The sequence below is a fragment of the Asterias rubens genome, chromosome 12 (genome assembly GCF_902459465.1).
Source record: "Asterias rubens chromosome 12, eAstRub1.3, whole genome shotgun sequence".
Taxonomy (NCBI): domain Eukaryota; kingdom Metazoa; phylum Echinodermata; class Asteroidea; order Forcipulatida; family Asteriidae; genus Asterias; species Asterias rubens.
In genome coordinates this window covers 4634116-4662097 of record NC_047073.1, presented here as the reverse complement: position 1 = coordinate 4662097, position 27982 = coordinate 4634116, and the positions used below count along the sequence as shown (strand labels likewise).

General features: G+C 40.3%; 1 protein-coding gene across 2 annotated transcripts; it reads left to right on the top strand.

The window, feature by feature from the left end:
* The first annotated feature begins 4 nt into the window (after positions 1-4).
* LOC117297558 (kinesin-like protein KIF2A) lies at positions 5-27424 on the top strand. Of its 2 annotated transcripts, XM_033780654.1 has the most exons (19): positions 5-195; positions 1610-1704; positions 2705-2894; positions 5744-5746; positions 7722-7835; positions 8685-8803; positions 8993-9088; positions 10447-10501; positions 10640-10802; positions 12893-12983; positions 15191-15346; positions 15904-16046; positions 17666-17787; positions 19268-19467; positions 20036-20103; positions 21109-21256; positions 22470-22571; positions 24256-24328; positions 25551-27424. In XM_033780654.1, the coding sequence occupies exons 1-19, from the start codon at positions 141-143 to the stop codon at positions 25688-25690; spliced, it is 2133 nt and encodes a 710-aa protein (XP_033636545.1). In that variant the 5' UTR covers positions 5-140; the 3' UTR covers positions 25691-27424. The 2 variants fall into 2 exon arrangements, with proteins under 2 accessions (XP_033636545.1, XP_033636546.1); XM_033780655.1 differs by lacking the exon at positions 5744-5746 and having other exon boundaries at positions 25551-25690.
* Positions 27425-27982: the final 558 nt, after the last annotated feature.

The following is a 27982-nucleotide window of genomic DNA, read 5'->3' as shown; positions in this document are numbered from 1 at the left end:
CGGTGTCTGCGCACGCGTAGCAGGTTGTTCAAAATTTCAACGGGAGAAATCCTCGATCGCTAGACATCGTCGAGTTTTCCTCCAAATAGTTCAAAGAATTTACTTCCAAAACACATTGGCCCAGGTGGAAAGCACTCAAAATGGATGCCAGTACACTGGATGTCGGTATGAATGTGGATATACAGCGAAGTGATGGTAAATTGATCCTCTTTTTGTTGTGTAGACATTGGTAAACCGGTGTGTCATTTTGTTATTGTGCGTATTTGAATACAGAATTGGTCTCTGGATGTGTCATCATCGCCAGGCGCCTTGGCAATGCAGGCAGTCTTGTCACTTTTCAGTTGTGGCCGTGACAACACGATTAGTTTTTGCTACGGTTATAATGATTTAGAATGGCACGAATGGTTGGCTAGTGAAGGGGGTGGAGAAGGCCGGGAAACTTTCTTTGACTCTGATTTTTCATACAAGTCAACTCAACATGCTCGAATTGACAGTTTTTAATTTTACAATCGTGACAATTGACAATGGGTTTTTTCATGATTATAGTCTCGAGTCCAAATTAAATTGTCTAAATTATTTGTTTGTCAATTGTAACTTGTATGCCTACAACAATAGTCAATACAAAACAACACCAACAGTCCTGAACACAAGAGAAGATAATTAAGAGAAGATAACTAACTTTGACTTGATTGAATGAATAGCCATTATGGAATGGATGTGTACAGTGTAGTCTGAATCTTATCTTAGATACTATATTATTTCATATCGAATGAAAAAGTGGTGGCGCCATACGGAAACTTTTCCATTCTGGAAAAGTTTCTGTATGGCGCCACCACTTCGATACAAAATAATATAGTATATACTATATACGTCAATGAGATTTCCCTTTTTCTTTTTTATAGTGAAAATTAGTGAAAAAGTGGTTGCGCCATTTCGAAAGTTATCCCAAATTCCATTGTCTGATCAGTGATTGTTGTCTCGTTTGAAAATTGAAAACACAAATATCCACTAATCAATAATTTTCCTTGGATATCATACTCATAGTCATATTCATAATCATAGAAAACTGTCACAAAAAAGTTCACTTGGGAACTTTTAAACAATACTCTTTTTCAAAATAATAATAATTGATATTGATGTAAATTCAGCACTGCTTAAATCTTTTCTTTTAGTATTTCTTTTAAAGGTGTTTACAGTATAGCGCCCTCTTTGATGCAAACACAAATTACACATTTTTTTGGCCTCCTACAAACACTTGATAGCTTTAATCAGACATGTAATCACAGTAATATTTCAAGTCCCCCCTAACTGTCAGTTTTATTGCATTTTTAGTGCCGCTCCATGAAATTAACATTTGCTAAAAAACAGGAAAGATGTTCAGATGAGCTTGGGTGTACGTATCCACTGCCACAGTACTCAGATGGCACTAAAAAAAACCTTTCCTGTCAAACTGTTTAGCAAGGCAAAAATGCAAAACAAAATTGATCCTTGTACATGTACATGTAGTTTTCATCAAAAAGGCAGTACAATAATTAAAACAAGATAATTGAATGAAAAAAAATTGTAACTTTACTAATTTTAATGATTTTTGTTTGTATTTTTAACACAGGGAGAGTTCACTCTGCGTGTATAAGTGGCATCAGCAAAGCTACAGACAGTGTCACTGTGGAGTGGTTTGAACGAGGAGAAACCAAAGGCAAAGAGGTACAAGAACTACACAGTGGTCATGACCTCTGCTGCCCTTAGCTTAGTATCCTTATGGGGGCCACCTAGTATCCTTAAAAGATCAAAGATAAGCCTGGGCGACGAAGTGGTTGAGAGTTCAATACGTGTAGTTTCATGTACAGCCTCAGGCCTGCTTTATTCATGATGATAGTGCCCCTTTAAGTCCTCTTCTAATGTGTCCTACCCAGCTTTGAAATTAATACTATGTGGGTTTGATACGTTTACAGTTATATTTGACTATGAGAGAATACATGTAGGTGGGGGCAATGAGACCTGGTTGTCGCAGTCGATCCCATCTACCTCCCTAGATTCATAAGAATAGAGGTCTGAAATCTCTGCAGGATTGTCACAGCAGAGATTGATTCATAGGAAAGCACTTTGCTTCTATTCACGTAGGAGTGCAGTTGTGTACAAATTCATAGGTTCTGTAACATAGTGCAGGCCTGTATGCTGTTATTTTTTTAAGGGCAGGGGTACCAAGGCATTTTCTCCTTGGTAAAGGGCACCCAAAAAGAAACTTCCACTGTAAAGTGTAAGCGTTTCAAGAGCACCGAGACAATGACCAGGGGGCTTGGAGGCAATCGCCTTTGTTGCCTTCGTGAATTATCAGGTCTGACAGTGATTGTATTAATGGTGTGTGGACCCAAGTTCTTGTTTCGATTCAGGGTTGGAGAGAAGGGGGGGGGGGTATTACATGTAGCAGCCCGGTCATGACAGTTTTGTCCATGAGCAAGACTCTTAAATTTAGTTGCTTCTCTTCATTCAGGCGATTGCCTCCGTTGCCCCTTGCCATTGCCTTGGTGCCCTTGAAATGCTCCAGTAGAAATTTACAATTTCCTCATAGGGTGCCCTTTGCCAAAGAGAAAAAGCCTTGGTGCCCTTGACCTTTCAAAAACGAAGTATACAGGCCTGGTACCTGTAAGGACAGAGATGGTTCTTGTGGTTGGTTCAGCCTATGTTACTATAATTCTTATTTCAGGTGGAGATATCCCAGGTGTATGCCTTAAACCCAGAGCTGAGCCCAGAGATGGTTCAAGATGTTCCCTTAGCCCACACCAAGCCCCCTGCCCCTGTGTCCAGTATCAAAGCCAGGCCAAGCAGTGCAAGGATGCCCCTAGCCAATGTTCAACAGCAGCAAGCAGCCAAGCCAGCCAGGGAACAAAACAGAGGTAAGGGGGTGTTATGATGATGATACAGTGTATCGAAAAATATGTTCCCAGGAGTAAAACAAATATTCACAGACTTGATATTCGATGATTTAAACCGATGCAATAAGAACAATGCTGTTTAATTAGTGCTGTAGATGTGCTATGTATTATGGGACATGTGTTTGTATTGCATTACTTTCGCGGACCTATCAAAGACTTATTGCAATAGGCTTAATGACTGACTAAGCTAAGACCGTCTAAGGCAGATAGCTGGCTATAACTGACTGGTCTTAGACTGCTGACTAAGACCGTTTTATTGCAATCCGCCCCTGGAATATATAACCCCAGGGGTTACCAAACGGTGGAAATGGCATCATTTCAACATACATACAGTACCTTTGAATTTGTATCCAAGTTTTAACACTTTTTCGTTAGTAATGACTCTCATCCCTGGCTTCTACTGTGAACCAATATTTCAGATTTTGCAGGCTGGCAATATTAAAAACCACAGAGGATGAGATTGAATGGTCATATACGGAGGAGGGTTGTGATATTCCTGATTATGTAACAATAACTCAAGTACATTATAAGCTTGGGCGATATCGATTTATTTTATTCACGATATATCGCCGACAATATATCGCGATATTCGATATAATCGCGATTAATTAAATTTAACATCATCAGTCTTCATACTCCTAGTGAAAGTTCTAGAAGAGACAGTCATAGCATGAGAGAGGTGTTCTAATGACCTATAGACCTACATGTACGTATGTTTACATTCAAACCGCCCTCTGTTGAAAAAACACTGTATACGTCATGTTTCGCCGGGCAAAAAGAGTCGTAGTCATGGTAAGATTGCATACACTTTCTAGCTGGCTGCCAAAACACAAAGGTTTTGCCAGGCGGTATGCGCGCGAATCATGTTATGATTTTCTTGTGACGTCAGAGGTCACATCGTCTCTTCTTCTGGTTTTACTCCAAACCTATGGGGTGTAAGATGTCTCATCGCGATATTGCGATACTCGCGATACATGTATATCGCGATATATCGATATTTCGATTAAAACCTACTCGATCCGATATCGAAATCGTTTCCAAATTAGTATCGCGACATTGGATAATATTGTGGTATCGTCCAAGCTACAAATGTAAGTACATTACAGTATACACACCACATTACCACCCTTAGAGTGTTCTTGGATCTGTCAGCTATCAACTCATTAGGAATTCCAAGTACTGTTCATGAAGGAATAATTCAATATGTGACTCTAGAGCGTGGGTGCGCTCAACTGTGTTATTGAAATTAGCATACTGCTCAAGCGAACAGCAATAGTTAGCAACATACTGTTAAACATAATTACATTTTATTCATAAAAGATCTGTAAAAGAGAACGTAAAGAAAATGAGCATTGTGATTTTTAGTTCTTCTGTTTTTTATTTTTCAGCATACTTTATGGGCTCTAATATTTATATATTTTATAATCTACATTATGATCGTTGTGTAAAAAATAGATCCATTCTAAAATAACACTGGATTACGCCAAAGTTTCAAATTGTCAAACGCAAATGTCTGTCAAACAAGTGCCAAGTGCCAAGATTAATTAGCTGAGGCCCAATTTTTTGCACGATGGAATGCGAGATACATAATTTTTGCCAAATCGAGATGCAAGGTTTTTGCACAGACGCAACAAAATTTAAGTTATTTTTTTGTGAGTTTAAATAGGACTGCATGCATGCACAATCTACAAATCTGCAACGACAACAAAAAGTGCACATTTTATTCAAAAATTGTTTACATAAAAATCCTGGGGGTTTCTTTAGGGCCTAAACGATTTTAAGAATAAATTTGAATGACTTGTGCTTATTCAGACAGTTTTTGTGGTTAGGCTGAAAAATTAACTCATGATGACACATTAAAAGCTGAACATTTATTTACATAACATACTGTACTCGGGTAGGGATTGGGTGGGGGGGGGGGTTGAGAGTTCATTCACTTATTGGCATTATAGGAATAGTTCAACCTAAATGATTCACTCACAATACACTGTACGTTGAAGAGCTGAACATCATTATTAATGATGTGGGAGGGGGGTGGTCACAGTGTCGGCTGGTGTCATCATCATCATGGACACCCTGCTCGTTGACATAACACACTCATGAGTCATCCAAACATCAATGGGATGGTGGCTGCCTTTGTTTTAGCTCACTCAACCTGTTTAGTGTTTGGGTGAAAAGAAAACCTTAATTACATGTACATGTAGTAATCAATTTGAATTAGGTTCTGGTTGGTTTCAATTCCTAGAAAATGGAAAATCATTTTGGGGTTGTTTTTAGGCGGTGTTTTCTTTTACATGTGCTGTGTCGACACCTACATGTATTTGGAATGATTGTCTACTGGGGAACAGATGGCAGTAGTTGGTTTATTATCCTTGATTTCACACGAATGTTAAATTAGCAACAAGGTCACGGCTGGTGCCATCATTTTAAAAGCGGTTAATACGAATATTCATTAGAATTAAGTATTTGATTGACGCATACAAGATTACTTGTATTTTTAATGGGATTACAAATTTCATACATGCGATGCAAATTCGGTGAGGCATTACAAATTTACATATTTTAAGTTCAGTAGGCCTTTTGGTAATTTAGTAAAAAAAAAATTATATTCAGTGTAATTTGAGGTAATTTTGAAGTGGCGTTCTTTTTTTCCTATTTTTTAAAGTGATACAATCTGCATTCATTCAATCAAACCATTAATATTTTGTACATTGTACATTGCAGTCATTATCTTGCATTACATGTACTTATGAGAATAAATAAATGTTCCTGTTTCCCCTTGGAATTGCTATCACTTTCGGCATGTAAAGAGGGTAAAACAAATCAAGTTTTTCATATTTCCTTTTTCTTTTTAACGAGTCTTAGTCTTTACGTTAGATGCATCTATGTAGGTACAATGAACATGTACATGTGTACCTACGTACCTACATACATGTAGTGTAGTTTATTATTTTCATAGTTATATACACATGTATAAGAACTAGAGGGCGCACTGGTGATGTTGCTTGCACAAACGCGACGGGACCGCAAGGAGACACGCGCGCCATTCTGTACGCGCGTTGAATATGAAGTACACGTTGGAATTTGTGTTTATTGAACGCTATGCGCGATGGTGTTGTGTCAACTGGCCGCACAAACACGCTGTGGGGTGCCTGTTTTGTGAACTTACAAAATGGCCGCCTGCTCGCATGCCGGGGCGTGTATTTAGGCCAGTGCGCCCTCTAGTTCTTGTTGCTCTATGATTATTTTGCATTTTCTTTGTAATTCAAAGGCCTTTTGTTGTTGACTAATTTGAAACAAAAACATTATTTGTGATGTACTGTAGAGAGTCTACTTTTGTGGCACTGCTTTTAAAAACCAATGACCACTTACACATGATGTTGCCGTGTAAAGTGATGATTCTGTTGGCTGTAAAGCGTGGTTTTCTCGTAGGTCACAGGAGTACCATGAAATTAGACAAAGTTACGTAGAGTTACATTACAGTAGTTGTAGAGATTTTGAAAGGCATGCCATGTAGTTCTGTTGTGTGTTGTTGTGAACTTCAGTTTTCTGAACTAATTTATCTGAGAGTCTGAGACCCAATGTTCAGGCAGCAGAAGTGTACATTAAATGTGTTTATAATTGTTTGCCTAAAAGGGTTATTAGTTTTACCGGAATAATAAGGTACTAGAACACGAAGCACAAGTCCCTTGCAAACCTGTGAAATCAGCGACCAACATTTTTCTGGCCATTATTGAGGGCAGCATCTAACTGGACACCACAGGATTTTTTTGAATGATTTTAAATCAACGAACATTTCAGGCAAATATAGTTGTGAGATGCTTACATGTACTGCCAAAGACCTTTTCAGGCCTGTATGCTTCGTTTTTGAAAGGGCAAGGGCACCAAGGCATTTTCTCTTTGGCAAAGGGCACCCTATGAGTAAATTTCTACTGGAGCATATCAAGGCAATGGCAAGGGGCAACGGAGGCAATCGCCTCCGTTGCCTCCGTGAAGTATCAGGCCTGCCTTTTCGCAAATGGTATTTACCATTGCATATAAGCGCAGACTGTTGAATGAGGTGCATTGTGGGATCCGGATAGATATGGACCAAATTTGATCACCAACTAGACCACAACAAATCTATGCACCTAGTTCCAAGCTTTACGCGCGCGCCCCAGTATTTGCGAAAAGGTCTAAAGGCTTCTTGGTAAAAAAATACACATCTTTATGAAGTCCATGTTATCAAAATACAGTAGTACATACACTGTACTGTACACATGATCCTCTTGTACCTTTAAAGCAAACAATCTTTTAGAAAGCATTTTCTGGCCTGCCTTGACGTGGACACAGAATACCAATCTTAGTTGATGGATTACAGTTAGCGGTTGCAGTCATACTGGTTCAGATCAAAAAACAGAAAGACTCATTTTAATCAGAAAGTATTATAATAGAAAATGGTAATGGCGATACTTGATTGAAATGTTGAGTGATGGGGCAAGGACATTTTCGTTGGCAAACACAAGTTCTATCAGATAATCTTAAAGTGAGTTGGATTTGTAAGTGTTTTGTGTTCATGATTTAATATTGCATTTTTTTAAAGGGTCTGGGTACTTTATGTAACACATTTTAAGGGAAGCTTTCTACCATCGTTATCTTTAAACTGAGTAAGTTTTATGTTAATCTGTGGACATTATGTTTTGTGTTACAAAAAGTACCCAAATCCTTTATGGCAGTTTTAAGGCATTAAATTTTGTACGAATTCCCTAACCTTTAGTTCTCTCATTTTTATTCACCCAAACCCTTCAGTGTCGTCAGCCAGAGCGGGGCGGCCCAACGCATTACATGCTGCAGAGAATGGCAACGCAAACCATTCCCCGGCACCAGCAGGACCAGTGCAAAACGCACAGAAACAATCCGCTGGTAGGTTTTTTTCCAACAAATTATTCTTGCTTGAGAAAGTGAAAAAATACCACAGTCGACCAGTTTGTAAAGTCAACAACTTCTACATAATTGCAGACCATGTTACAGTAGTTCATAAAGTAAAACTGTAAAAAGGAAAACCACCCAATTGCCCAATAGACCGATCCATTAAGGTCCGCCGCATTACGTATTGACCAATCACAACGCAACGAAGGTCCGACACTAAGGTCCGACATGCATGCGCGTATGCTTGGCGCGTGCGGCAGAGTTGTGCAGAAAGGCATTGGAGAGCCCCACGTGTTCTTGTTCACACGTGCGTCATGGGCGGAGCCTACTGGATCGGTCTATTGCAGAAATGTTCAGTTAAGGATGATGTACATGTACATGTAGGGATAGACAACCCATCTCAACTCAGACCTTAATCAGACTTCTTGGAATTTAAACCGAGTGGTCCCAACAGACACATTGTGAGTGTTGGGAAAGATTGTCACTTTGCCAACAAGGGAAGGATCACAAAGAGTTAAGTCTACTGTTATCTTGAGCTACAACGCTTTAATTGTTGAGTCACACTGCAGCAATAACGAAAACAATAACCATCATGACGCAAGGAGAACACATTCTATTGGTTGATCTGCTTCACGCAGAATACGCACATGCTCATTCAACCAATAGTATGTGTTCTCTTTGCAGTGTGATCGTTATCATTTTCGTTATCGCTGCAGTGTGACTCGGCCTTTAGAGTTTTTTTTAAATAAATACCTAGGACTTTTCCTAAGTTAGGACTAACTGTTGTGAAATCTACCCCCTGTTCCCTGACCTGATGTTTTTGATTTGACCTTTGCCCCTCAGCTGCTGCAGCAGCAGCTAATCGCAGGCGCAGCAACGTGGTGAAAGAGGTGGACAAAATCAAGAAGAACCGGGAGGTCAGACGAGCGAAGCAAGCCGAGCAAGTCATGCAAAGAATCAACGTAAGAGTTTGTTAACTTCCTGTAAAACCCTACCTAGCCCCAACCCTTCAAAATCCAACTGCGTTTTGTTTGATTCTGTCAGACTGAAGACTGCTGTAGTAAACTTATAATGCTTGGGATCTGGGCCTAAATTTTCATAAAACTATAAGAGTTGTCTTAACCTTTGGAACAATCTTTTGATTCTTGTAGGAGGGAGACGGGAACCATCCCCAGTGGGAGTTCATCCGAATGATACGGGAATATCAAGAAGACTTGGACTTCCGGCCGATCACAAACAACGATTGTGTAAGTAACCAGAATAGAGAACAATAAGGATAATGATGAACACTTTAAAAAGTGCTGGTGTTCACCACAGATGGGTGCTCATGGCACTGATTTGAGAACAGGTTTAAGGCCGAGTCTTACTGCAGCAATAACGGAAACGATAATGGTCATGACGCAAAGAGAACACATTATATTGGTTAAATGAGCGTGTGCAGATTCTGCGTGGAGCAATTTAACCAATAGAGTGTGTTCTCTTTGCGTCGTGATCGTTATCGTTTCCGTTATCACTGCAGTGTAACTCGGCCTATGGGGTTATAGAGCTATGAACTATGAAACCCATTTTATGTGAGATTTTCCAAGGTGCAGTAGCCAATATTCCAGAAACTCTGCCAGGGCTGTCCCCCTTCTCTTTATGATTATTGTACTGGGTCCTTAAATTAAACGTGTATTACACAGCACACTAGACCTGTGGCTATTCGTCCAATCCAAAGGACGATGCAATTACAATGTATGATGAAGTGTCTTGCTTTGGACACAAGTGCCAAGACCGGGACTGGAACCCACTCTCTGATTATTAGAAACAAAAGCACTTGAGTCCATTGCATTAATCTGTTGAGCAGATCTTGTAACCTGTTGCATCACATGTTTACTAAAGAGCAACGTAGCCAGGTGCCAATTTCATAGAGCTGCTTGAGCAACAAATTTGCTAAGCACGAAAATGGCTATTTTATTTTTCACTGGCCACTGGCCAAAAATGTCATGCCATATTCATTGCTTGTGACTGGTATTTAGCTGTTGATTACTTAGCACAACAATTGAGTGGAGTCTTGGCCGGTAATCCGATTTTACTAAGCAAGGATTTTTTTTGCTTTTAAAAGCAAAATGTGTGCTTGAGCAGCAATTGGGCCCAGGACTGTGAGAGTAAGCCTGGGCAACTAGTGCGACTAGTGTCATAGTCGCGACTGTTGATTGCTTAGTCGAGTCACAACTACTTTAAACAGTTGCAACTACCTGCTGTGTAAGACAATTGTGTCACTCACGACTAGTCACAACAACATAATTTACTTACAATATGAAACAGTGACACAATCCTTTAATCTTTTCAGCATATTTTACTATATTTCGCCAGTGGCAAACAATATGCGGGATCGTATCCTGGGGATTAAAAATTAGTCTTGACTTGAGTCGAATTCATGACTATTTGAGGCGTGACTAGTCAAGAAGTTCATTTCCCTAATCGCCAAGGCTTAGGTGACCCCAGCTTGTGACAATGTCTTGTTTCCTCGAAGATTCAACTTCTTCTGAAGACTTTGGGGACGGCTTGTTTTGCAGTCAAGACTCTGAGTATCATGACTGGTATTGTCTTTTTGAATTTACAGGTAGACGATCATCAAATCACTGTCTGTGTCAGGAAGAGGCCGCTCAATAAAAAAGGTGAACTTTAACCTTTAACTATGGAGATGCATTCACCACATGGTGTCATATAGTAGGCTGGCATAGTTTATGTATCGAGGTATCATTGAAGTCTGATTTTGTCATTTTGCTGACAACAAGTTCCTCTTTTCTTTACAGAAAATAGCAAGCGAGATGTTGACGTGGTTACGATACCCTCCAAAGACATGACGGTTATTCATGAACCAAAACTCAAGGTGGACCTGACCAAGTACCTTGAGAACCAGGTATTCCGGTTCGATTACAGCTTCGACGAGCACGCATCCAATGAGTTAGTTTACAAGTGAGTAGAAATTCATGCAGATAATAATAATGAGTATTTGGGAGGCTAATCATCCTTACATCATGCTGGGTAGCCGAAATTGTGGAGGGCGTGGCTACAATGTGTCCGGGCTGATGGCATGTAAGGGCGCCTCTGGCAACCCTTCTACATTAATCCATATATGACCATTGAGTAACGTCCGTCGATATATCGAAAATACTCAAAAACTCGATATTTTTTTGACATCGAAATTGCCGATGTCACTTTTATAATCATATCGTAATATCGGATTTTCGATATATATCGAAAAATTTCGATGTTTTGAAAATTTCGAAGTTCCTAAATGATATCGAAAATACCAAAAGAGTGTCCGATTATTTAAAAGAAATCTGTGTTTGAGTATTAGAAAAGCCGTCGTCGTTATGTAGTTTCATCATTTTGAGTTGCCCTATTAAATAAAATACGTTTTACAAGCAAGTATGTCTGCATGTTCTTTGTGTTTTCGCCATCAGCCGCCGGCCCGCCGCAGAAGTTCACGACCCCGCGGCGAGCGCACGGTAAAACCTCAAAAGAAACCGCCGCTGCTGCCCTAGCCTATCGGCTGTATAAGATGCAACTTCCCATTGTGCATGTGATCAAAATCAATGCGTCTTCATCACAGCATTATTGACTTTGCAAAAATACCCCGCAAAAACTTCCCCGAATCAACAAGACAAAACAAAACAAGGAAGAAAACAATCTTACAATAATCTTTCTATCAATCCAAGGTATCGTAATGGCGTCATTTTGGTCAAATAAAGCCTACACGTTGTGTTGTTTTCGGTGAACAAGCTAACATTTCCGAGGAACTATATGCTTCGCAGACCACGCTGTCGGCGGCTATTGCGTGCGTACCAGCGAAGACTATGCTGTTGTACGGTTTAAGCGTGCACACCAGCGTGTATGGTTATTGCAATTCGGGGGGAAAACCCGTTTGCCCAAGCATGCGCAGACACATGCAGTCTTTGGTCAAGGCGGTATCGCGTGATGCACTGCGTTATTTCGACAATAGAGGGCGTTCTAGCATTCAATGTTTCTTGCCTTGGTTATAGAATGCAAAGTAAAAAGACTACGAGCCTTTATCGGAGACTATGTGACTGCATGCTGCGTGCGTTGTATATTGTGATCGCTGAGTGGTAGGTCTGTGTTTTGCGGGACTTTCTAGTGATTTTTTTTCGATGATTATCTCAACCATTTTCAACCGTAAAGGTAGTCCGCGCGCCCGTCGGACAACTTGATTGACACTTCTACGTCAATGCATCGGCAACTGACACCTTAATGTCGGCGAGTCACGCAGCTCACAAAGGCTCTGTGTCATTTTGAGACGGCCAATCATGGCCAATCACGAATCGAGAATTGTGGTGAGCGTTCACCAATTGGCCAAGCCAGCGGTAGCGGCGATCATACTTTGTTGTAAAACCAGAAATAATCGGGGCGGGACTACGCAATCTGAAATTGTTTGGACTACAAACAAGTTCGGGGGATCAGACAAAAACAAGTTGAAATGTAACCCTATTAAACTGTCAGTCTATGGTATAAATATTTCTACCTCCATGAGTATACCAAGTGCTGTTTTTAGGCTTCCATCTTGCGCGCGGGAAATACTCGATATATCGAGTATACTCGATATTAATTTTTCGATATATCGATAATGGGAAAAAACCGACATCGACGGACGTTACCATTGAGCTAGCAAAGACAGAGATCGGAAGTGTTTGATTTTTCGTAGGGCTCTAAGAAAAACTCAAGTGGCGTAAGAGAGAACCAGCACACAACTCTACTCACATATGGCCTGAGCTTGGAATCGAACCAGGGTCACATTGGTGAGGGGCGAGTGCTTTTTGTACTGGCTACCCATGCCACCAAGTTGAATAGTTTTGGAGGATTGGTCAACTCGCTGGCATTGTCACCGAGAGTACTGAGCCGTTTCATCGGAAGTGAAACCCTAGGAAACTCCTTGGGAATATTTAACCCCACCACCACCCTATGTTCATTTCACACTAGATGAATCTTTCCTGGGGGGGAAGTGCACACTCGAGAGATGCTAATCTCAGGTTTCTTTGACTCCCCAGATTTACAGCCAAGAAGTTGGTAGAAACGATATTCAGCAAGGGTTTTGCTACCTGCTTTGCCTACGGACAGACAGGCAGTGGAAAGACGCATGTAAGTTGGATAACCATTTTGTACATAAAAATACATTTTTCTGAGTTTGCAACGACAAACGATCATGACGCAAAGAGAACGCATTGTAATGGTTGAATGAGCGTGTGCGTACTCTGCATGGAGCAATTAAACCAATAGAATGTATTATCTTAGCGTCTTGATCGTTATCGTTTTAGGTATCGCTGCAGTGTTTCTCTGCCTTGAAACTGACATTTTCCAATGTTCCCCAAAACATTGTATTGCATTTCGAATACAAAGCAAACTAACAGGCCTGGTTCTGATAAGTAGGAAACAAAGGCAAATGCCCCCATGCCACCTGGTTATTGCCTTGGTGCTCTTGAAACGCTACACTAGGAATGTATAATTTCCTCGTAGGGTGGCCTTTACCAAGGAGAAAATGCCTTGGTGCACTTGCCCTTTCAAAAACGAAGCATATAGGCCTGAACTTGTGTTTGTTTTTGTGTTGTAAAGTTTTTTTGCTCACAATGCTCAGTGAAAGCGTCAACATAATTAGCAAAAGGTTCCTGCACTATCCGCCATGGTCAGTACTTAGATGAGAGAACTTTCCTTGTCAGAAACACCGGGGCAAATCCCTTAGCGATAAGTGTAGTTGGATCATTTACCTGCATTTACGCAACACACAAGATCAACGGCTACACATCCCATCCAAAGAACATAGCAATACTGGTTGAGTGTCTTGCTTATGGAGAACATAAGTTTCAAGACCAGGACTCGAACCCACACTCCGAACACCATGAACACCAAAGCTTGAGTTCAAAGCTCTTATCAGCTCGACCACGACACACCAAAATCTCTCAGTCTTTACCATTGAAGTGCCCCTTACCAAAGGAAAAACTGCTGCGCCCCTTCACAAGAGAAGTGTTCAAGATATATTCACTTGACCAATCGGCCACGCTACATTTCATCTCCAAAGACGATGCTGAACATTGATTGCAATGTAGCCAGCATTGTCCATAGCATCATCATGTTGTTACATGTATGTTACATCATCATCATCATCATCATCATAGCTGTCCTCCCGAGGTACATTACATTTAGGTCCCGGTGTGGCCGTTTCAACTTTCCGCTGTGTTCAGTTTTCCGAATGACCAAATACGGTAGCATTACGTCATGCGATGCCTGCGCACAGTAAGCGAAAGTAGTCAATTTTTAGTGCTGTATTGAGTCATCCATTACCCTCCGGTAGCTGTCATGGCGGCGTCCACGAGTCGAGTACAACTAGCGGCAAACGCGTGGATCGTATGAGTTGTTTTTTATGCAAGCAGAGTGTGACCTGCCTAAAGTTGTACCCATGAATACATGTAAAGATGGGGCAAGAGATTATGTGACTACACAGAAAAGAATCATAATATAAACAATGTGGGGTCACTGCTGAGAGAACTACAGTACTCGCCAGGGTACTCGCGGCGGTATCTGACAGGTCACCCGGAAAACTGAACACGCCGGAAAGCTAAAACCGTTCGAACAACGTGCTGATATGTCCGACTATGTCACCCGGAAAACTGAACACGGCGGAAGACTGAAACCGCCACACCGGAGATGGCTTCTCAAATGTGAGTCTCCATACATGTACATGTAGGTATCTTTTCCTGGCTACAATCCCGGCCATATCTCGTTGGGCCCCCCTGCCCCCTTTCAATGTTGGTTCCAATTGCTGATTGTGTTCTGAGTTGTGTTCTGAGTTAATTGCTGATTGTGTTCTGAGTTGTGTTCTGAGTTACAGTCAACATTGAGCGGGGGGCGGGGGACAAATGTTTTGAATGTGAATGGGAAGTGCACAGGGAATCGTTGTATACAACGTTAGGAAAGGGTGGCCCAAGCATTTTGGCCAGGATTGTAGGTGGCCTGCTGCTGCCACAGATGGTATGTCAGCCTCTTCGCAGAGTTTTCCCTGGTCTTCCTCTGGGTCTGCTACCTGCAATGTGAGCTTCTAGGAGAATTTTCGGGTACCGGCCATTGCCCATTCTGTTCACATGCCCAAGATGAGTTTTGTTTTCCTAATTGTAGTTGGAAGATCTTTGGAAGACGTAGTGAAGCAGTTAACTTACTCTTGTGTTGCGAAGTCTGTCCCTTCTGGCAACCCCCAATTTTGTTCTCAAGCAGGCCATCTTATACTTTAATTTGAGCAAATGTCCAACCAAAAGAAAACAAATTATGACCTTTTTTCTCTCATTCTCTTTTTGTAGACAATGGGAGGTAACTTTAACGGGAAGAACCAAGATGTGACCAAAGGAATCTACGCCTTAGCAGCGACCGATGTATTCAAGCTCTACCACAAGGCGGAGAATCGGAAAAAAGATCTTGTGGTCAGCTGCAGCTTCTTTGAGATTTATAGTGGCAAGGTGAGCGAATACGCTTGTTTTTTTCTACATTGTTTGTGGGATGTTAGTGACTAAAGGGAGAAAGAAAATGTTCCACATTTTGTTCAAACCTGTAGGTTTGTATTTCTGGCGACACACTGAGTCTTAACATCCTGAATTGTACGACTGAGAGGTACTGCTAGGTCTAGAATAAGGGGAAGCCCAGGCCTAGGCCATTTCTATTATTTTTTTTTCTCACATGAATAAAATCTCATTCCTTGCATGAAAACACGACTTAGTTGATGGCAGTAAGATATAAGGCTTGTTTGCCAGGCAAGATACTTTACTTTGTGCTCATGGGCAAACTGTCAATATTGCTATAAATATAGCCATAAAATGTTATATGCTTGCAGTGTTGTAGCCACATAGGGCGTTGCTGGGCCAGGTCAGCAGATACAAATTTAACCAAACACTCTTAGCAAAATACACTGTGCTGCCCAGCACAGATTTCCCCCAGATTCAGCAATGATGGCCTCTTGACAAATTTGTTGAACAGCTCGCACTGATGCCTGTGATACTTATTTATACTATTTTTGCAGGTGTTTGATTTGTTGAATAAGAAGGCCAAGCTAAGAGTGTTAGAGGACGGTAAGCAGGTTGTCCAAGTGGTGGGTCTAGAAGAGAAGTCAGTCAACTCGGTTGATGATGTACTACGACTTATCACGGTTGGCAACAACGTTAGGTGAGTCACCGATCAGTACATGTAGTCCCTGATAGCCGATAAAAGTCACAAGGTGCGCAAAATATCCACTACAACATAAACCAATTATTATTTTTTTAGGTTTTCTCGGTTAATTTTGGCAATTGAGCAGCCAATTTAACTACCAAGCTATTCTACTTCGCGCGAAATCGAATGCTACTGACAAGGGTCAGTCGATTTCGTTTTATGATTACCGGTACTCAAATGAAATGTTGCATCGTTCGATTTAACAAAATTCAAATTAGCAGTTCATCAAAGCAGCATTCAAATTCACAGACGCTTCTTGAGGCGTGTGTGTCACAAAAAAGAATGACGATACGCTTAATTGAACAGAGCGCTAAAGGAATTTGACTCAACTCAAAACAAAATTGAATGGCCGAATTCAATTTTGCATCTGGAGAGGCAAAACAGCTTTAATTCGATAGCATGAAAATTAAAATTGGCCGCTCATTTGTTGAAATTGACCAAGAAAACCTATACTTGCAGCAACCCAAATGTGCCCAAAATCCCCCCTAAAGGATAAACAAATTTTCATTGCTTTCACTAATGAAGTTTTTCTCTGGTTGGTCGCATGGTGCATGAACAGACAGTGCTGGTCTATTAAGATTTAACTTAAAGTGCTTGAGTTTGTTTTCATCTCATATGGTTATGTCAGTGTAACAACTTTGTATCGCCTCAATTATAATAATAACTTTCGATTTATATAGCGCCTAATAACTAACACTTAATTCTCTAAGCGCTTTACATTAGTGCCCTGGTCATAGGGCCAATAACATCCCTTTTTAATGTTTCTCAGCTCCCTTGGGAGTATACAACCTGGGCAACAGTTTATATCGCTCCAAAGGCTTTTTCATTCACAATATCAACCTCTACCCTCGCAGGTACCCATTTATTCCCCTGGGTGAAGAAAAGCAATTGTAGTAAAGTATCTTGCTCAAGGACACAAGTGTCACGACCGGGATTCGAACCCACACTCCGGTGAAAACGAACCAGAACTTGAATTCGATGCTCTTAACCACTTGGCCATGACACTCTACAAATTTTGGGATCCAAGGTTCCCTTAAAACCCGTTGAAATATGCTCAAGACGTGCTTGGACTGTTAAAGATGAGAATGAAGCTACTATACTAAAAACCAAGTAATGAATTACTGTACTCTTCAGTTTCTGCGAGCAATTGACTTTTCTTCACCGTGTTTTATATATTTGGTGATTTTAGCAATTTGTGTTTGACAGTGTCAAAAAAATGTGTACTTTTAAACTGTTGTTGTTCCTGCATCTTACTAACCATTTGTTTATAACAATTTTTATGTGTGTAGCGTAAGGTATTTTTTTTCCTTTTTTTCTTTATGTATAGCATAAGAATTTTATTGTTAGGTAAAAAAGCGTATTGATGCCGCTGCTTATGCGCGATAAAAATGTTGCCTATTAATTATTATAATTATTATTATTATTACAATAGAAACCAATTGTGTAAACTTCACTCAAATTTAAGATGACCAAAAAACTACCAATTGAGTCATCTGTAGCCCCATGATGGCGCTATTTCTTTTTAAACTCAAAATAGTGACGTTTGTTATGACTCCTTCTCTAACCACATTCAGGACATCTGGCCAGACGTCAGCCAATAATCATTCATCGAGATCGCACGCTGTATTCCAGATCATTCTACGGACAAAGAAAGCCAATAGACTCTATGGCAAATTCTCCCTGATTGATCTTGCAGGTGAGGCAAACATTTGAATTTAAAACACCTAGAAATGGGAAGAATAAAATCATTTCTGTTTGGAAATGAAGTGGGAATTCGTTGGTTATAATGGAAGTTTGATGGCCTGACGCTTCAATCCTACTAGAGTCTTTCTCGAAGGCCAAATGACAACACAACACGCATGAACACATTTCACATACGTAATCGGCTTTAGAAACATCTTTTGCCCGGTTCATTCTTAGCTGAAAAGCAAAAAAGCTGAACGACGCGAGCAGTCACATTCGAGCTGTTTTTCAACTGGTCTGAACGGGGTGCTTATCCCTCTAGTCACTGCACCGCCCGAGTTTCTGAAAACCAATTTTTCAAGATTCTTGCAGTAAACAACTGGAATCGTAGTTCAATTTTTAAAAGATAGCTTAATATTTATGCACAATTTTTTACCCTTTCGGTAATGTTTGTATAAAAGTACAAGCTCCCATTGGGAACAATAATCGGCTCTCAAATATTTTTTTGTAAGGATAAAATGGACACAATAGCTTTTCAAGGCTTTTATCTGGCTCAATGCTCTTACTAATTAAATGCAAAGGCGTTAGTTTTCAACAATATCATCATTAATGATGAATAAATACAGTTTCCGTTGTGTTTACTAATTGGTATGAGCTAAATTATTTCATCGAAGCTAATGACGATGAAATAATTTAGCTCATACCAATTAGTAAACACAAAGGAAACTGTATTTATTCATCATTAATATTGATATTGTCGAAAACTAACGCCTTCGCATTTAATTAGTTTGAGCATTGAGTCAGATAAAAGCCTTGAAAAGCTATTGTGTCCATTTTGATCCTTACAAAAAAATATTCGAGAGCTGATTATTGTTCCCAATGGGAGCTTGTACTTTTATACAAACATTACCGAAAGGGTAAAAAATTGTGCATAACTATTAAGCTATCTTTTAAAAATTGAACTACGATTCCAGTTGTTTACGGCAAGAATCTTGAAAAATTGGTTTTCAGAAACTCGGGCGGTGCAGGGACTAGAGGGTTATTGTAATGTGCTTGTTATAAGGCAGGCATGATACATGTATTCCTCCTACAATGGTCTGATTTCTGATTCGTTTGCCCCTGAAAACTCAGAAAGATTGTGATTTAATAGCCTGAAAAACAATACACTATATATACATGTAGGTAAGCCCTTGTACTAGAAAATTATTGACCTTTCATGCCTGTTGAGGGTCCATGCAAATACCTCCGATTGAATCTTGTGCAGTGTACTCCATTCACAAACACAAGATAGAGGACACAAGTTTTCACAAAGTTTCCTTGAATTGTTGATTAGATACGATTAGTTTAGATACAACTTTATTAAATCCGAAGCTGGAAATTACCTGACATCGTCTCTCAATAATTTTATAAAATATATAGAAGATAAACATCAACAAAAACAAAAACCTTTAGACCCTTTGACCTGTGACCTTTTCTTGACCTCTGACCCATAGGTAATGAGAGAGGGAAGGACACGCAGAGCTCCAACCGCCAGACGAGGATGGAAGGAGCGGAGATCAACAAGAGCCTCCTGGCCCTCAAGGAGTGCATCCGCTCCCTCTCCCACAAGGGGGCTCACGTTCCCTTCAGAGCCAGTAAACTCACCCAAGTACTGAGGGATTCCTTCATTGGAGACAACACAAAGACTTGCATGGTATGTACGGGGCCCTCCCATCCTCCCCCTTCCCCAACACTTACTCAGAATCTTCCATGATCTATCCCCAAATGTTTTCGTTAATTTGGAAGATCCAGACAACTTTTATCCTATCAAAGTCCAAACATTTGGGTGTTGAGTTAAGCCAGGTGTGAATACAATGCGACACCAATTTTGACGTCACAGCTCTGTGTTCCGTGCGAATATTTCACATCAGTTGAACACAGCTCAATTCTCCGAATCATTTCTTGTGAATTTGTGACGTAAAAATTTGTATTGGATTGGCAGGAAGCATGTCAATCTTATCAAAAGTTTACTAGCACCAACATTTAGAATCACCATAGAGTGGAGAATTTTTATGAATTATTTTGGACTACATGTATGTCAAGCATGTCAATGTTATCAAACATCGACCCCAAGTTTAATAAATTGTTTTGTGCCTAAAACCTTTTGGGAGGGCTGGGTTTTACTTAACTACATGTTCCAACTGCTAGATATTAAACCCTGTAGTTTTCCATTGTGGTGATGTCGGTGTTTTCGTTTTTGTTTTTCATTCTTGCTTCTTTAGATTGCCATGATATCACCAGGTATGAGCTCCTGTGAACACACTCTAAACACGCTACGCTATGCAGACAGGTAAGAGAGACGACAAAAAGTACACACTTTAAACACACTTTAAATATTTGCAATGCTGTGCAGAAGGGTCGAGAGAGATGCCAAAAAGTACACACTTAAAAAAAAAAAACGGCTTGTGCACCGATACTGTAGTCCGAAAACACATTTTAGTTACTAACATGGTCTATTACCCTTTAGGCAGTATGACTCATGGACTGAGAATCTCCAGTAAGCTTGGGCGATATCACGATATTATCGAATACCGCGATATTAATTTGGACACGATTTCGATATCGGATGGATTTGGTTTTAATTGAAATATCGATATATCGCGATATATCGCAATATATCGCGATAAATCGATTAAATATCGCGATGTATTTGCTAGCTGAGACATCTTGCACCCCATAGGTTTGGGGTAAAACCAGAAGAATAGGTCATTAGAACACCTCTCTTATGCTAGGACTGTCTCTTCTACAACTTTCACTTGGAGTTCATTAATTGCGATTATATCGAATATCGCGATATATTGTCGGCGATATATCGTGAATAAAATAAATCGATATCGCCCAAGCTTAATCTCCAGTTAGCAAACACTTTCTAAAGGCTTGTGTACAAAACTACTGCTATGCCAAACTATCTCTACAACGTCTGGAAAGGTTATAAAAAAAGTATGAAGTCATCATTGCAAATAGGTATACAGGGTTTCCCAGCATATTGCACGCTGCAGTCATGTAGTATTTAACAGGGGTGGGGCAATCGCAAGTTTAAACTTGGTATGCTATGCAGACGGGTAAGATAGACTTCAGAAAGTACACACTTTTATCTCACTATGTTATGCAGACATATTATAGAGATGCAAACAAATACAAACTTTAAACACACTAATACTAGTAGGCTAAGCAGTTTGGTAAGAGAAGGAAATAGTTCAGATAATGAGTTGGTTCTAATTTTTAGAATTCCATTCATGTCTTGGTGATGCATTTCAAAAGGTTTTAGCTACGAATGTTCTATATTATCTTCTAGGGTGAAAGAACTGGGTCCAGGCGGCCCTAACGACTCCCCAGGAGGAGGTGACTACCCCGCGGATCTCAACCTGCCGCCGAGTCCTGAGAAACTCCCTGAGTGTTTGTCCCCGAGTAACAGTGACCTGGCCATGCTGTGCACTCATAATGTACGTAGTCAAGATCTTGTGGTGAAGTCATCCGGGTGTGGTCTCGGAATACTGGTCATGACACTTGGAGCAAGATGCTTACCAACGTGTATAATCGGGTTATCTTGTGGTGTCGATTTCAAACTCTGTTGTTTCTGATCAGCAGAGTGTGGGTTTCGAATCCCCAGCCGTGACACTTGTGTCCTTAAGCAAGACACTTAACCATTGCTTCGTCCTACGGATGGGACGTTAAGCCGTTGGTCCCTTAACGCACGTAAAATAACCCAGTGCACTTTATAGACAAGAGAAGGGGTTTGCCCTGGTGTTCCTGTTTTGATTGGCTGCATATTGCATAAAAAAGTAGTAGAAGAAGTAGATCTCACAACTCAAACTAAGTCCCATATCTTGCATAAATTACTGTATGTTTCAGCGCTTTGAGCCGCCCTTAGGGTGTATAAAGCGCTATATAAATTATTATTATTATTACCTGCGAGTGTCAAGGTTGATATTGTGTTTGAAAAAAGCCTTCAGAGCGCCACAGCAACTCAGGGCTGTACACTCTCCAGGGAGCTGAGGAAGATGAAAGGAATATTAGTGGCAATGACCAGCTAGGCACCAATGTCAAGTGCATTGATATGTTATTGTAAACTGTGCTATATAAGAAGTAGTTATCATTATATTATTGAGTCTTCGATTTGTGATCTTTGTGCTCTGCTCGGAGAGGGAACTTAAAGACATTGGACACTATTGGTAATTGTCAAAGACCAGTCAGTCTTCTCACTTGCTACATCTCAACATATATGCATAAAAAACAAGCCTGTGAAAATCTCAGCTCAATTGGCCGTTGAAGTTGCGAGATAACATTGAAAGAAAAAAACACCCTTGTCACACGAAGTTGTTTGCTTTCAGATGCTTGATTTTGAGACCTCAGATTCTGAATCTGAGGTCTCAAAATCAAATTTGTGGAAAATTACTTCTTTCTCAAAAACTATGGCACTTCAGAGGGAGCCGTTTCTCACAATGTTTTATACTATCAACCTCTCCCCATTACTTGTAACCAAGTAAGGTTTTATGCTAATAATATTTGAGTAATTACCAATAGTGTCCACTGCCTTTAAGAAGTAGTTATCGTTATATTATTGTAGTTATCGTTATAATATTGAGTCTTTGATTTTTTATCTTTGAGCTCCACTTGGAGAGGGAACTTAAACTTTCTTAATTTGTCCGATGTTAGGAAGAGGAGGTGTCCGCTGAGATGTTTACGTTTCATGAAGTAATGAATCAACTCCAGGAGATGGAGGAGCAGGTGGTTGACGACCATCGAGTGTGCCTAGAGGTAAGGGAGAAGGAATTTTATTTAAACTTCTCTAATTTACAATAAAAGTTATCACACGAGGCGAGTGTAATACGAAAAAATATAGCACTTCTGTGACCAGTATCCAACGAGGCCAAAGGCAGATTGGATATGGGACGCAGCAAGCTATATTTTTCCCCCACAAGCCTAGTCAGTGAGTCATTGAGTACCGCATTGAATATACTTTACTTTCACTTGTTTTTCATCCTTGCCTTTTTATTCATTCGAATGAATGTATTCTTTACCTTTTTTATTCTTTTGTGCTGTATGTTTATGGCCTTTCTTGCCTTAATGTTTTCTTTGATTTGGGAGACGTGCCTTTTGGCGACAGTTTTATTTTAAACTTTTATGCTCTCCTGGGCACTGTTGCTTATGTACTTTAAGTTTTTAATATATATTTAAAGACACTGGACACTATTGTTAATTGTCAAAGACTAGTCTTCACAGTTGGTGTATCTCAACATATCCATAAAATGTGAAACCTGTGAAAATTTGAGCTCAATCGATCGTCGAAGTTGCGAGATATTAATGGGAAAAAAAAACACCCTTGTCGCACGAAGTTGTGTGCTTCCAGATGCTTGATTTCGAGACCTCAAAATTCTAATTCGAGGTCTTGAAATCAAATTCGTGGACAATTACTTCTTTCTCGAAAACTACGTCACTTCAGAGGAAGGCGTTTCTCACAATGTTTTATACTATCAACCTCTCCCCATTACTCGTTACCAAGTAAGGTTTTATGCTAATAATTATTTTGAATAATTACCAATAATGCCCACTGCCTTTAAGTTTTTAATATATTGTTAATGTGTGTACATGTACTTGTGATTGTTTTGCCAGAACAAATATTTGTTTTGCCAGAACAAATAGTCCGCAACAATCGTCGGCAATGCACAGACAAAATATGCTCAGGTCACTACAACTGAGAAATTGTGCGCCTGTGATTGGTTCCCGACAGTCAAGATCACGTCGTACAAGTTGAAATTGTTCTACTCGTGCGACTGTTACCTTTTGCGAGCGGCGACTGTTTCCAATTGTCTTAAAACCATCACAGTTATGCTCAGGTTGTAAATATTCAAAAAACAGACTGAAAAGTTGCTGATGGTCTTAGCTCAGGCGCAGTGTGATCCTGAAAAGTCAGTCGCCGACTTTTTTTTGTTTTTTGACGCAAGGTCAACCTGAGGCCGGCTTTAGATAAGGGTTGTTCCCCAAACCCACAAAAATTGATAAGACAGAGCGTTTTCTCATGCTGGTCCTCTACTGTGATACAATCTGCCTCATAATATCCGTAAGATGTCATCTATTCATAAGTTCAAAGAGCCTCTCAAAACCCTCTTTTTCACTTCTGCTATTTATATGATAAACATGTTTCCTTCCTCGTGCCAATAGCATCTTCTTTTTAGCTCAATGTGAATAGTAAAAACTGTCTGTACGGCGTTTTGAGATTTTTCATTTAAGACGCCATGTTAAAAATAAAATATTGTTATTCTTTATATAATTATTATGGATACCAGCGCATTATATGTGCTCTAATTATAATAACCCCCTCACCCCCACCAAAGAACAAGTACAAATGACAAAACAATATCAATGAATGATTGGCACCAGGAAAGAAACAATTATCTTCTACTTTTAATCACAAAACTATTATTTTTTCCCCAATTATTAGGAGACACAGCAACTTGCAGCTGAGGAAGTTCGGCTGATTCAGATGACTGACGAAGTGGACTACGATGTAGAAGGTGAGGCACCAAAAGTTCTCAACAGAGGGCGCTACACAGAATTAGAATTCATAAATAAATTAATAAATAAACTCACATGTATCTGACATGAGTCAAGGCAAAACTCCAAAAATAGGATGTTGTGGCCGAGCAGTCTCGTCCACCGAGCCTTAGCTTCAATGGTGTTGTCAGCAGCAGAGTGTGGGTTCGAATCCCGGTTTTGACACTTGTGCACTTGATTATTTTAATAACAACCAGTTTTTATATAGCGCTTTTCACGCCCGAGGCGTGTCTCCAAGCGCTTCCGACATTATTACCCCTGGTCACTGGGCCTTAAACGGTCTCAGCTCCCTGGGGAGTATACAGCCTGTGCGACAACTGTATGCGCTTCTCGGCTAAACCATTCACAAGAACCATCTCTGCCCTCACAGATACCCATTTACCCCTGGGTGGAGAGCAGCAATTAAAGTTTAGTGTCTTGCTCAGGGACACAAATGTCACGACCAGGATTTAAACCCACACTCTGCTGAACAGAAGCATCAGAGCTTGAGTTCGGTGATGTTATCCACTCGGCCACGACACCCCACTTAAGCAAGGCATTAACCATACTTGTTTTTGTAAAAAAATCGGGAAGGTGGTGCATTCTGCTCTACCAGCCAGGCTCCTAATAAATGATACTCGTGACTAAATCCATAGGGAGCGTGAAGGGGGTAACCCTGTTTTCAGCCTAGGTGGCAACATGCCCTCGGTTAGTTGATTTGATCCTCAGCCCAAATTAGTTAAGTGTATCCGTGACCTTTGAGTGGCTGTCTGGCCTTGTGGTATAGACGATGTGACCTCTGACGTCACTCGAAAACCATGACATGATTCGCGCGCATACCGCTGGGCAAAACCCTTTGTGTTTTGGCAGCCAGCTAGAAAGTGTATGCAATCTTACCATGACTACGTGTCTTTTTGCCCAGCGAAACATGACGTATACAGTGTTTTGTCAACAGCGGGCCGTTTGAATGTAAACAGGTCATATCTCATAAATAAATATCTTACATTGGTAAGATTGCATACACTTTCTAGCTGGCTGCCAAAACCCAAAGGTTCAATAAGGCAATATATCATAAATAAATAAACACCTTTAATGTAAAAATGACCATGAATTTTTGTTGGGGTGTTTTCTTTTGCCCTTGAAACATTTCTGCTTGCCAGGTTAAAATAACAGAACACCATTTTTTCCCTATTCCTCGTGCAGACTACGTAGCTAAGCTGGGTGACATCCTAACCAAGAAGATCGACATGATGGTCGCGCTCAGAGACAAAGTCAACAACTTCCACGGCCAGCTGCAGGCAGAGGAGACAGCCAGCAAGAACATGAGGCCGCCCGGACCTTGAAGAATTGAGGGAAGATAGCTCCTCCCCCTTTTTTGCCCCCCCTCAATCTGGACGCGATGCATCACAAACTGTTCACGTTTTTGTTAATTTTGTTTTGCTGTCTTTCCGCAATTTGAAAGATTTCTTTATTTGCACTGCCGTTCTACACCTAAATGCATTGTTAAAATTGTTTTCTCAGTAGTTGGGGAAATATTTTTTGTGGCGAGTTGGATGTTTCCCTTTGCCCAGTGAAGTACGAGGCGTAGGACCTTGTTACGTGGAGTTTCCATCTCACTCAGTTTTTTTCAGCCAATACTAACATCGCCACCTTATGGTGAAGATTTGCCATCACAATTTTTTTAATCACAATTTTGACTAAAAATTGGGACCATCGCACGTTTGCGTGAGCGCTGCATTCTTCTCAGTTTGCGGGGTGGGTAAATTTTGCTTCAAACTATCAATTTGTATTGTGACCATCTCGCCCAGTTCATTGACAAGGGGAAACACTTGACAGGGGAAACAACGCAATGTAATGAATGAGGCTTCAATAATTTTTGAGGAAGAGGAGGAGCGGTGGATAAAAAATAAGGATGTTGGTTTTATGCAGGTGAAAATCAAGTTGGTTGTACAAAGAAAATCACGGAGTCATAAAGTTTGGAGCAAAAATACTGAACTAACCCAAACTCCATTGCTGCTTCTGCCTGGTGATTAAGTAAACGGAAGTTAACTTCAGCCTTTGAACCAAAATTGTTCAGCATAAATAAATGTCCATGCTGTCAGGCTCCTCTGTCCCCAAGGTTCTTAAAATATTGTGTGGTTTGTATTGAAGTTTCATGTTACTTCATAGAGAGCAAAGGTCACGTCGTAGAGGTCATTTACAAGTTGTAGTCGGTCCCGCGTCGATGGTATTGAAATCTTGACGTGTGATAAAAAAAAGACATAGTTTTTAGGCCTCTGCGATGACTGTAAAACTGTGTCGCGCGTCAAAATTTCAATCGCGCGATCGCCTATGAACGGCCTTAAGGGTCACCTCGTAGAGGTCACAACATCCCAAGAGGTCACTTCCTAGGGGTCTAGTCTAGTTTAAGATGTGTTGTCAAAGTCTATGTACAGTTTATCTATTTATTATATTTTATACCCGCCATGTTGTTGAGGGCACACTTTATGCAACACCATTGTGTATTATGAAGATGAAGTCTAGGTACAAGACAGTGGGCCTCTGTAACGGTGAGGCCGTCTTTTTCAACCAACGCTGTATTTAAGTTATAATTTGGTTTGTTTCAATGATGGTGGGGGTGGGGGGGGGGGGGGGCTTTAGCAGAACTAAGCAGTCCCAAACTGTACATGTGAAATAGCATTGTGGCTGGTAACCTTAATCTGGTAAGCACAATGTTGTTCTGCTTAGCTACTTGTTTTGCCGAAGCAGCTCTATGAGATTGGGCCCAGATGACATGATTTGTGAGAACTTTGTAAGTTTAATATACACGTTAAAATCAAAATTAATGGTCTTGTGATGTAAATTACTGAATTAAGCTTATCAAAACAAAGCACGCTTAAAAGCAAAATGTACAGCCTTTAATTATATCACTGTGTAAATGACTTGAAGTGGTGTTTTTTTTCCCGTTTTTTTTTCCCGCCCTCTATGTGTGTGTATATAAAGCGTGAATGCAATCTGATTTGCAACTGCAGGGTGTTCAGCTGTGAATGTGTTCATTAAAGTTTGTAAATTCAAAAAACTTTTGTACAAAGGCTTCATTTAAAAAAAACAAAATCTTATAAACTAATAACTTTTTGCCTATTATGAATGGTACTGTGCACTTATGAGTTCGCCTCACAATGGGATAGTTGACGCTAGTTGCAGGCCTGGGATTACAAAGTTTTAAGGTCAAGGCACTTTGGTCTTGGAGCAGGGCAAATTTTCAAGGGCACCCCGGCCAGTTACAAGGGCACTGACTGCATTTGCCGGCTGGTGCTGTGTAGTTCCATACCTGAAAGTGGCAACTTATATCCAAGAGAATTGTTTTGAGTTTGTATCAAACTCAACTTCATGGCCTAATTTTATAAAGCTGCTTTTAAAAACATGCTCATGAAACAGATGTTATGCACAGTGAACTCCAGCCCCCATCAAATTCAAAACCCCACCCTACCCCTTTACTTGTGAGAAGTAAAACACAATCCCAATTCTTAAAGGAAAGGTATGGATGGCTGTTAGCCCTATTTAGGACTTTTTCTCTGTACACATAATAAGAAAGTGTAAGGCCGCCAGGGATAGGATGGCTGTAGGCCAGGTACAAGACACTTATTTTAATTCCA